At 39.6% G+C, this 12,457-nt stretch overlaps 1 protein-coding gene across 1 annotated transcript in view; it reads right to left on the bottom strand.

Moving 5' to 3' along the window:
* The window catches only part of plxna4 (plexin A4), a 215,474-nt gene that overhangs the window by 4,178 nt on the left and 198,839 nt on the right, over positions 1-12,457 (bottom strand). Inside the window, exons 28-31 of the mRNA XM_075471754.1 lie at positions 10,207-10,397; positions 6,628-6,797; positions 2,983-3,195; positions 1,086-1,236 (exon numbers count right to left, since the gene is read on the bottom strand). Of these exons, the coding sequence (XP_075327869.1) occupies positions 1,086-1,236; positions 2,983-3,195; positions 6,628-6,797; positions 10,207-10,397 (725 nt within the window). The remainder of the gene's footprint in view (positions 1-1,085; positions 1,237-2,982; positions 3,196-6,627; positions 6,798-10,206; positions 10,398-12,457) is intronic.

The following is a 12,457-nucleotide window of genomic DNA, read 5'->3' as shown; positions in this document are numbered from 1 at the left end:
GCAGAGATTGCTGAGGTAGTTAAAAAGCTTCCTTACAGTAAGGTTTGGATAACGTGGGACTGTCACGGCTCCTCAGTGTTGCATGGAGGTCTGGGACAACACCTGTAGAGTAGCAGACCGTGGTGGTAGTTCCATTTTTTAAGCATGCTATTCAAACTCCCTAGTTAAGTTTATTCCAGCTTGTTGGAAAGCAGTCTTAGATTCAGGAGGAGCAGTGTGATTTTTGCCCAGGTTGTAGAACAGATCTTCACCCTGGGTCGAGGATGAGTCTCAGGATCTCATTCACGAGCGATGGACAGACAGATTGGGGCTTCATCAGCAGTAGCGAGAGCTGAGCGGCAAAGCTTATGATTTACTGGTCCATCTTTGTTCTAAATTTCACTTACGGTCACGAAAACAAGTGGCTATAATGAGTTTCCTTTAGAGATAAGGAAGGGAGCTCGAAGTAGAGCTGCGGCGCCTCTGCATCAAAAGAGTCAACTGATGCATCCTGGTCACTTCCCTGTGGAGACTTTTAGGGTATATCCCTCTGCGACCTGACCTCAGATAAGCTGAAGATACTGGATTGATGAATGTGGAGCAAGCTACAAAGTTTTAAAACCTTTAATGCCATCAGTACGGTGGCCCAAAAGAGAAAACACAACGGCAAATCAAAAACGCAGCGTGTACGTTGTCACTAGCAGCGCTTTTATTTTGAAAACATGTAAACCATAGTCTTTCCGGTTTAAAGCTCAGACCACCACCAGTCCAATCAGCGACGATTTATTTCGCCCGAGGGTACCTACCTTTTCCGTTTTGGTTAATGTTGTTGTGTTTTGCACTTCAGGGCCACCGTACATCAGTGATTATTTTATATGCAATTTCTATTGATGGCATTCCTAAAATGCTTTTTGCCCTCACAGGGAACAAAATTAGATATTCCAAAATTCCACTTAAAATGTTATATTAATTTGTGACACTATGTAAGGGAAAATCAAATGCAATGGTTTGACATTTGCAAATTATTGCATTCTGTTTTTATTCAAATTGAAGAATGTTGATCAGCGATAACTCTGTTTAGTAATGTATATAAAAGTTTTACATACCTCCTCAGTGTATTTTCCTACATAGGAGTAAATTTCACTCAGAGAGCTCATGGTGTTGAACTCATTCATGTGCATCCGTGACTGTTCTGCCAAGTAGGCATTCATGTCCTGGTCACTGATTGCTGGCATCTTATTTATGTCTGAGTAGTACCTGTTGACAGACAAGAGGAGGAATGCATTAGAAAAAACCCACTTGTTTGAAATGTGTGTACTGCAAGAAATATTGTTGGACTGTTGGGTAAATCAAATACTCCCAGTGCTGTGCTTTAGTGTATAGTAAATGGAGCCTGGAGCTCTTTGATGATATTTAACTTATGCAGCACAGAATCCACAAATTTCACGGTAAAGTGACTGAAATGGAGTCATCATAGATTCAGAGAGGCCTTTGAATTCAACTTGGAACATCACAGCAGACATGCTGTATTTAGGTAAAAGCAATCAGTCACTGTCAGCAACAGCTGTGTTTCCCATATCAACTATGTTAATTTAAGCTGCTTATTAACATTAAATTCCTGCAGCCACTTGAGGATAGGTCTGGAGTGTGTTTGAGAGAGAAAGCATTTGCCAGAAAACAACTGTTCAGAGCAAAGGAAAAAGCAGGTGGGTGTTGCTCACAGAGGTCATTCCCACATCAACACCTGCTCTGTGCTAGGAGGAAGTAATGGGGAGCTCCCTTGCAGGAGATTGTTAGTGTAAAGACCAGATGTGCTTGTTGTAGCTATTTTTTTTAAACAGATTTGTCTCCTGCAAATATATTTTCTTTACATTTTTTGAAGAAGTTAAATGGTATAACCTACAGCCAATGATGCATGTTCTAGTTGGCTTTCCAGAAGATTAACATAAAAGGGATATTTAGTTTTTGTCGTGTAAAATATAGTCTGTGTTCTTCTTGCAGTAAACAGTTGTCAGAGCACTCTGAGTTGGGAGAATCAGGGGAGTTAACATCTAGTCAGAATAGGGCCTAATTTTCACACCACAAAAACTCAGCATGGTATACATACACGGGAGAATAATCAAGTTTTTTAAACTTTGCGATAGTAGGCCCAATGTACTTTATACATCTACTTAACAGTCTTTCCCTCACTCCCTGAAAAGTCCCCAAGAGGGTTTTCTGTAAATAAATTTGTTTTTGACTGGAGACATTCAGCCTTCCACATCAAATTTGAGATGTCAGTAGCTTAATAGTCAGTTTCCCCTCACAGCTCTATGGCATATTGCAACCTTTGCCCAACTGCACAGTTCTCATTAAATGAACTGAATATACACTCTGTACATAGTTCTTAACTTATTTGAGATGCAGTGAAATGAAAACTGTTTCGTCCGTTACAAATTACCACTGAACAAGATGCGGATCTCAATTAGCCTCCTGAATATGTTAGGTCGCAGTGTCTTGATTAACTGTAGCATCCTGCGACCCTCCACATGCGTAAATGAGGAGGTGATATGCATAACCTAAAAAAACGGTGGAAAAAAGGCATATTTATGTTCTGTATAATTTTTGTGCTTAGCATACAATCATATCCATATATTAATCAGCAGTGGACCCTACCAACTAATTGTGTTTATGGGAAATCTAAAGCTTCTCACTTGGTTCTGCACATACTTCTACATTCTCATGATGAAACTACAAACATATACTGTGAACCACGTCACAGTACCCCCATCTTTTATTCAGGACCTTTTTGATTCCCTTTCTGACAGGAAAAAATACAACAACTTGTATTCTAGCAAATGTTCTCATGCTATCCATCCCCACTGTGTTGTAATTTGGATGGGGTTTCTCAGTGCTACAGTCAGTCATATGGCATTCGTTGGCCTGAGACAGCTAATGTGGTTCTCTCCCTCTTCACCCATTTAGTAATTGGCATGTATACACAGGTGTCCATAAACATCTCACCTCTCCACCCAGCTCTTGTAGCTAGGGATGTCCTTGGCGTAAAGCAGCTTGTTGGAGGGTGAATCTTTCCCAAGGCGATGTTCTGAGGTGGAGCAGGAGTCCATAAAGGTCTGGGCCACCACAGACAAACAAGCATCCGTGATGCTGCTCTTGTGGATATCAAACACAAATTGGGGATTCTTGATCACATTCACCCAGAAACGCAGAGGTAGGCTACAGAAAGTGGGAAAAGGAGAACAAAATAGTTTAGTGTTGAACCATTCACAAGTTATTCAGTATGTTGCAGCCAATCTATAGTCGCATAGCTTTCCTGAATTTTAAAGTAATGTCTGATGCTCCTCTTCTTACCATAACTGAACTTTTAGTGCAACTTGGAAATTATGTTGTCTACGAGACCTGTTAATCACCGATTATTGCTCAGCTAAACATTCAAACACAGGATTAAAGAGTGTGAAGGAAAACAATACTATGTGTCCAGTTGAACTGAGATTAAGTCTCTAAATGGCATTTTCAAATTTGCTACAGTCAATAGGCATGAGCATATTATTTGCAATAGGGGGACAAGGATTCATTCACGTTGGAAAGCTAGTACATCGGCCTTGCTGCTGCTGTTGTGTGCTCAATTCAATAAAGCCTTTATCTTTAAAACCAGGTGGTGGCTGGCTCATTTTTTTCGAACAGTGTCCAGTGGATCTCGCGGGGGGCTGCACAGTGACACAGTTCATATTGTCTTGTTTGTGCAAGTGGGCCCTATTTTGTGCCTGTCCAGAATAATAAAAATATACAAGTCTGTTTATTTGCTGGGCTTGTTTCTGCCAAAATGAATAGATATAGGGCCAGTTTTATCTGTGTGCTGCAGTGAAAGGGGCTCAGGTGGTATTAAGAAAGAGCTGAATTTTACTTGGATCAATGCATCTTTACTGTTCTCTGGACCATATGCTTGGCTGATGTGGCAAAAATCAATCAGAAAAGACACTGCATTCTCGCCGACAACTGTTTTAGTGTATGACACAATATCAAAGAATGAGGGGGAAAAAAACTAAATGCAGTAATTTAAAATGCCAACGGTGCTTCCCCACCACACATTCATTCTAACACAACCACCCACAAAGCAATTTCAATGTACAATCTAACAAAAGAGGATTTGGACTTGAGAAAGAAAAACTGCATTATTACTTCAATATTAATCCAAGCCAGGAATCTAGTCGGATTAGGTGCAGGGATCAAAGGGATATTAACACCACTGCTGTGCTGCCTTGATTGTTGGCTATCTACTTTTTCAGTGGGGTTAAAGATGCCGGTTTCCCTTACAATTTTTAAAATTGTTTTGAAAATTAGGCGAAGCATAAAGATGCAGCTGTTATTTCATGCTGAGTAGTTTTAAGAATATGAATGATTGCTGAGATTAGGCCTTTTGATCAAGGATTAGGTTAAGTATCAGATACTGAGATCAAGGGCATCCATCTTATTCTAGATATGCTGGCCGAGAAATAAAAAAGAAACTTGTTTTAAAAGACTCATTCATTCATAACTACAAAGTGCAGCCAATTTAAACTAATAAAAGAAAGTGAGTGATATAGGTATAAAAGCTGAAAATATACCCACTGCTAAAATAAACCATTTGTAAATATAAGCAACATTTAAGCAGCTCTGTTTTCTAAATACTGTTTGTTTAAAAGCCGCACTAAAAGAAAAAATGGATAAATAAAAAAATAAAAAAAATATATATATATATATAAATAAAATGCATAGACACAGATGGATATTGTATCGATTAACTGGCAGCAAGTGGGCTGCAGATGTTATGATTTATAGCGTTTGGAGGCATTGCAACTCATACAATGACCAAAGGTTTGAATGCTCTAGTTTCTAAACATGCCTTGGTGGGATTTTTATTTCAGCAGGGACCCTCGGTAAGCAAAAATGCAATAATTCATGTGAACGGCACATTAAAGTAATTTACTAGTACACACAGTAAACTGTGTGTCTGTCCTAATGGGGTAGTTTATGGTCTGAGGAGGGTAGGACTGCAGTAGGCTTGAGGATAGGTGATGATCTGCATGCATCTGCCAGTTTTACACAGTAATTAAAATTTTCCCATCCCAACACACATCATGCTGACAGACACGCAAACACAGAAGAGCAGGATGAGAGCAGGCGCAGACATGCTGCCATTAATCCAAAGGAGACCATCTGGAGATGCACAGAGAGCCAGCGACTCATGTATGTACACAATGCAGAAACAACTGGCAATTAAAAACTGATTTCAATGTAGCAAAAACAAATTTAGTCTTTTGCCTATATATATATTTATATATGTCGATGAAAAATTTCTTTCGTATTATGAACAAGTTCATAACATTTTTTTGTCGAGTTTAGATTTTAGAATTTTTGGATGCACAGAAGGTTCACTTTAAATGATGGTATTCAAAACTTCTTTTCAAAAGTAAATTATAAGTAGTAAACTACAGCGGATGGATAATCTAACGTGAGGCTTATATCAGATACTGATGGAAGGGGACCTCAGGGGAGAGGGGGCTCTCACTGCTTTTGATAGTTCATGGTGTGTATGGTGATAATGGGACTAGTGAGCTTAATGGAATAGGGGCTCAACTTGGAAGGGCCACTGGTGTTATTATTCTCCACCTTAAGACAAAATGAGGGATTTTGTTGCTGCCAAGATTGCAGTCTTTTCAAATGACTTAAGGTTATGCATATGCACGCACAGTGAGAAGTGCAAAAGATGCAGGCTGATGCCCATCCCACACTGAGAGGATAGCTGTTGTGGCATTAGTGCAAACTGTGTCCAATCTAAGTGGCTTTTTGTCAGGGTATGTTATGATAAATTGATTTTCATTTGCAGCTCTATAGTGATAGCCCATTAAACAGTAATGTAACCACAACCTGTTTTGCTGTCAGAAAACACTTAACATAATGCAAAAATAAGAACTACCAAAATTACAACATAAAGCAAATATTTCTTTCTCCATCTCTATTCATCCTTAAATACACAATTTTCCCACCGTTTCTTTGGTTCTCTTGAGTCTGGTACTGACTGATGCATACTGGGATCTTGGCAGAGGCTAGAAGGCTAACGAGACATTAACGTGCATTTAACTCCCATGGTGTTCACTTCCTCTTCTCCACCTTTTCATTTGTCTTTTCTCCCCATTCTAGTTCACTGTTGGTTATTTAACCTCAACTAGCTTGATAAGGTGCGCTCACACAGGTCAATACGATCTAAATTGGGGATATTAATTTAGAAGTGTACTTGTGCACCTGGGAGTGCACATTTGTCACTATGGAGATTTCCACAGTGACAGGCTTTTTTTTTTGGCCCAGTTACTCGTGATAATAAATGGAGAGTCTTGGCAGCCAATTGGATTAGCCCCTTGTGGTTGGCTTTAATGAAGATTACACACCCCTGTGGTTAATGGATATTAGGAAGGGAGGAGGTGTGTGGTGAAACTTGGCAAGACAGGGCAATGCCATGTTAAATGTGCCAATATGTAATGGTTGTGTTGGAATTGATGAAAGCAGCCACACTGGGGTACAAATAAGTAATCATAAATATCAGAGTGACTGTCTGCAGTATTCATGACCGTCATAAATGAGTGCGCTCAATTCTACTGCATTTAAACTCACCAGTTGCTCTTCCATGTGTGTCGCACATGTGGATCGTGGATGTTGTGTTTGTCGGCCTGCTCGTCCAGGAAGTCGAACATGTATTTGATGGCTAGTGGTAGAGCGCTGCCTCGATGGGCTGTGCTGAAGATGGTCTCAAACAGGTCGTCCACAAACTTCTGTAATGTACCCTGTTGAGCAAAAAGAAGATGGGTATAAAAGCTGAAGTCTGGCTCATCCACAGTTTCAGCATGTTAAATTGGTACCATATCGATATTGATCACGACACAGTGCGAGTGAAAGAGATTTCCAGTGTCTGATACATTTTGTGACACATGACTATGACAGAAAGATTGCCATAAAAATGGAATATTTTTTTCTGTGTGATTTTATGAGTTGTGCAGTCTATTTCATTTCGTCCCCTCGCTTCGATGTTTATGTGTCTAATGCCTATCTCACAGTCCTGGCCCCTAAATCTGCTTGCAGCTTTGATGGAGGAAATTGTTATTTCACAGCTGACTTTTAATAATATCTGGGAACAGGAGGCGCATCTCCTAAGCCTCTTTGTGCTGCCGGATTAGCTCCCACACTGCACCATTGACCCTAATTTGATTTAATGTTGGTGACTTTAAGGAGGAGGAGGAGAAGAGAGAGGAGAGACACAGAGTGAAATAATCTAATCCTCTTGTAAAGAACGAGTTGATGGGATGCACGGGAGAAAGCGAGAGCGAGGGGTGGAAATGAAACGAGAGAGGTTTCCTATCAGAAAAAGAGGCCATTGAGTGTGGCAGATGAGGTGTGTACAGGCACTGGCGAATAAAAATCCAATTTGGGTGGAGCAGGTGACCGAATCACAGAGTCCAGAGAGGTAGAAGAGAGAGGTAGGAGGGAATCCTGTTAGTCTGACAACCACAGCTATAATTTTAATGTTACCTGCAATCCCGACAACTTATCATTTTTCTGTGAATATGTGATCATATATCTTTATCAAGGCATCGTGCTTCCGATTGACGGTGTGCATTAGCTGGCAAGGGAATACCTAATGCGTGGTCTGAGCCTGTGGCATTTTACGACATCCTCTATCTCAAGGGGTGCACCACTATCAACAGTCATCACTGGGTTCTCTTGTTCCCTGGTGAAGCGAAAAACTGCCAACACAACCCCCCCACAACCAGCCACCCCATCATTAGACGACACTCAACACAATGTGTCATCTGGATGTTGTCTGCATCACTATGAAATACAAAGGAAGCAAGAAATCTGATCTTTGGGAGGGTAGTAGAGACACACAAACTCTGTAGTGTAAGTGTAAAAGTCAAGGAAGAAAATGCAAGCCTTCTCTGCATCACGTCACACATCCAAACACACCCTGTACCCACACTCAAAGCGTCATTCATGGAGCTAAATATGAGAACCGTAAGCTACACTGCTACAAATAGGTACTTATTGGCAAGGTGAAAGCCAAATGCAGTCAATTACACTGCCTGTCTGCCTAATCATTTCTCACCAAGAGAGATGGCCAGCCAAGATAAACTGGTTATTTTACAGAAACAATCCATTTGGGAAGACGATGATCTGTCAGCAGTCAAACGCCACCTTCCTGTACTGTGGCGCGGGACAGAGTGACTCATGGAGCCTGCGAGGCGATATGACTGCATGTGTGAAGGTGTGTGGAGGACTATGTGTCATGGTGACAGCTGTTCCATTCTCCCTCTGTTCCTTCTATTTTGCAATCACCAGTTTGTTTTAGTTTCTGTCATATGCTACTTATTATGTCTCGTGTAACAGTCACTGTTACACCTCTCTCCTAGCCTGTTAATTGATTTTGCCAATTCAGACAGCTGATCTGCACTGTCGTTAAATTTACCCCAGGCAGGAAGTGGTTTAAAGTTACTTTACACAAGTATTATACATAAACTTAATATCTGAATTTTATGTTACTTTCTACTTTGATTCTGCTATATTTCAATGGTAAATATTGTGTAATGTACTGCACTGCATTTATCTAGAGCTATAGTTACTTCAGTGCAGGTTTGATAACACAATGATAATATAACCCACCTGAAAATATTTGAAATGAATGAAAACGGCACCACCTTGGTCAGCTACAGCGTTTAAATGCTGCTTGCATGTTTATGAATAACACAAACAAGCACATTTTTACTATAATATGGTTTGGGTTCTGGACTTCTTTAGAACTTAATGCACTGAAGCTAAACACACCAACAATTATAATCCTTGAGAAAAAAAAAGTTTAATTTACACAGTTATTAATCAATTCACATTTCTGGTAAAAACTAAGATGAGTCTAGGATTCAATAACTGGCCAAACCTCAAACAACCATTCCTGTTAGCTGTAGGTCAGACCTGCACAACATTTAGGAGGAATTTTAGACTGCTCCTCCCCATACACTGAGCTTCACTGTTGGAATGCTACAAGCTATTGACGATGAACGATGGGCTGCTGTTGCAGCTTCCTTTTGTAGATTAAACCATTCACTATGATTTGTGTATGATAGATCATGAGCAGAAATCTTTTAGTTCCTTTTTTTTAAAATTTGCTTTAAACCTCACCTCACATTCTATCTAATGCCTTCCCAGGCGCTTTAATATGCAACACTTAAAAATACTTCTCAAAAATAAACGACTTAAAATTCTATTGAAGTTTTTTATATAAACTTTTAAAATTATTCAGTATGGATGATAAAAATAAGATGTTATTGTGTGTTTTTAGTTTGAATAGATTGATATTTGGCTGTAATTTAAGAAAAATTTGTTCAGCAACACCTGCATGGGTGTACATAGTCTATTATATTTAGAAGAAGGAAACTCACTTACAAATGCATTTATCACTGATTAAAGTTGTTTGTGTTAAACAAGTTTCATGTGGTCTCCTTGTCAGCACAATGCATTCAATTTTTCCACCTGCATATAAACTACAGAGCTGATAAACAAAGGGAGAGAATGGGTCAAAAGCAAAACTGTCAGTCTTAATGAAGAAAAAAAAACAGGGGACAAGGTACTTTAGGAGAGGATTGTGAATTTACATTCAGCTTTTGGATCAAAGTCCCATTTCCCACCGAACCAAATTAACACGCATTTTTCCCCATGTATTAGACCATTGTCGCAGGGCACATTCAAAGAGTCTCATTTTATTGCCAGTTTCATTTTTGCCATATTTTTTTTTCTTTCATAACCTTCACTAGCTTCATGGCTCTTTTCTTCTTTAGGCTTTTTGATATGCTGCTGCATCAATGAAACAGTAATGAAAAAAGAAAACAAACAGAAATATCTATTTTCCCTTTCTCACCTAAGGGGATAAAGGAATACATTTGAATAATCTTTTCCACCGAGATGACTCATCCAAAGTAATCATGAATATTTAAATAAACGGGGCATTTTCTGACTCATAACACAGGATGAAGGTCACAGTGACCCTTTCACCTGCTGAACTGCTTCAAGACATACTGGAGCTAAATCTGCTGTTTTTTTCTGAAAAATATTATGCTTGGCACAATATCACAAATCTATATTTAGAATAAGAAACTGTCTGGGTGATGAATAGGTACAAAAATATTTAAAAAAAATTAGATTGCTCACCTTGGTAGCCAGAAGTCGTGTCAGGTAGATCTCAGAGACCATCTTGCTGCCTCGGTCACCTTCCTTTTGGTCTCCGTGTTCATGGTTCTTAACCAAGTGCCAGACCTTCACACCGCTCTCCAAGTCAGGAGTGATCATCGGAGTGCGGGAGCGTAGGCTGTCTGGGCTTCCAGTGTACTTTATCATATTCTCTGTGAAGAACAACATGCTTTACTTTACATAGTGCTGATGTAATTGTTGCTTTCTTTAAGAATTAGTTCACCCTCTTTTTTTAAATTTGTATTTATACTTTTGTAGATGCTATGCACTGTACAAATAGTGATTTTCCTTGCATTTTGACAATCACACACAATGCAAAAAGGCACAACCAACGAGGCCACCTTAACCTGCATGTCAAGAACAAAATTGTTCTCTTAGCTCAAGGCTTCAAATGAACAGATCTGGAAGATTGTACATGAAACTTTCAGAAAGTCTGCATGGTTAATTTTTCATTGGTTCTTCTCCAACTGACACGACAAGATATTGCCAGCTGACACAAAATCGAACAGGTGTCAGACGAGATGAAATATGTATGGCCCACCCAGTGGCCGGAGTAGTGATGACATTTCCAAACACACGGCTCAATGAATGTTTACACAGTGTGAAAAAATTGATCAGTGGGTGCGGTTTGAGGAGAGGAGTGGGAAAAAAAAGTGATTTTCATGGTGACAGAAATCAATCTGTCCAGAGAGAAAAGTGGGAAGAGTGTACTGAGGTCGGGAAGAGGAGAGAGGAGAGAGGAAAAAAAAAAAAAGACAGCTGGAGACATGAGATACAGAGGGAGTGTGGGTGTGTATCGACTGCTCAAATGTGATCACAGTATGATCAAATGAAAATGTTGGTCTCTCCTATGGAGCACTCCAGTGAGCATTATTTAACTGTTGCTTTGTTATGAGAACAACTAGCCACCTAAACTTTACCTGGTAAATTTGGTAGCCCCTCTTTGTGGGGACACAGAACAAAGTGTGATAGTGGTTGTAATGGTATGTTTGGTTAGCCCTTGTAAATGCATAAAAGTGTGTTCATTTTGTGTTATTTATTCAGGAACTCATGCAGCTGAGGGTGATGCAGAGCTCAGGAGACACAGGAGAGATTTTTGCTTGGATTCTATTTTGAGCCAGCCCCACAAACACTTTTTTTTTTTCTTGCGATTTCTGATGAAACATTACATTCTACATCAAATGCAAAGATTTTCATTTTTCCGTCTCAACGTGTTACACAGGGTTTGTTTGAAACCAAACTTTTTCCACAACTTTATCTTCAGCTTCACCCCTCCCAGATGTATCAGAATCAGCCTTGTCTCAATCTGGCTATTGTACCCGGGGGTGGGGTGGGGTTCAAAGTCACTCAAGTACCACTCAAGTCGTGAAGGGCATTACATTTATAACTGAAGTCAGTCCCATAAAAATATACTGGAGGGACATATTATTGGCCTCCTCCCTCCCTCCTTCCTATGTTGCACCACTCACCTTGTCCTATCTGGTCTAATTTGGTGCCTTAGAGATGAGGCGAGACCATATGGAGATGAGGCAATGCTAATAATTTGGTACCTCATTTGAAGTGTCTGAAGTGTTTGTGACCATTGAGGCTAGCCCTTTGATCAGGATCTAACTTGATGGTTTTGCAGGTTCAAGGAGACACAGAGCAGACCAACAGGAAGAAAACAACACTGGCACATGGAAAGGATGAGAAGAGACTTATGTGAGTTTCAAGAGGCCTTAACAACTGAGAGAAGAATCTGTTTGGTCTCTTTATATTTTAAAAATCCTTTCAACTACTCTAATTTGTACCTTGTATTTTCAGGTCTGATGTTGTTGACACGCAGGGTCCAAAAGCAAGCTTCCATTGCTGCTAGATTTGTGTTCTGTTTGTCTATTACAAGATAAGATTTTAGGTGCATACATTTGACATTTATCTTTGTCTGACTGACACAGATGATTTCTTAAGTTTATTTCTGCTTATAATTATCATTTTGAGTCATATGAGCATGACCTATTAGCTGGATGACTAAAGCCAGAGTAATAAAAGGGCGAACACTACTGACTCAAATGTCACACAGGTCCAAATTTAATGTTGAAATGTTCTGCTTCTTTCTTATTGATTGAGATTCTAAACGGACTTCAGAAAGGTTTAATGTCACAAACAGTTACAATGTCCTCAGACAGTTTCTTTTTCAGTGTTTGTGTAATCTTTTATTTCCATGTCAAAGGCT

This window comes from Odontesthes bonariensis, chromosome 8, assembly GCF_027942865.1.
Source record: "Odontesthes bonariensis isolate fOdoBon6 chromosome 8, fOdoBon6.hap1, whole genome shotgun sequence".
Taxonomy (NCBI): Eukaryota; Metazoa; Chordata; class Actinopteri; order Atheriniformes; family Atherinopsidae; genus Odontesthes; species Odontesthes bonariensis.
This window is presented reverse-complemented; position numbering and strand designations above follow the sequence as displayed.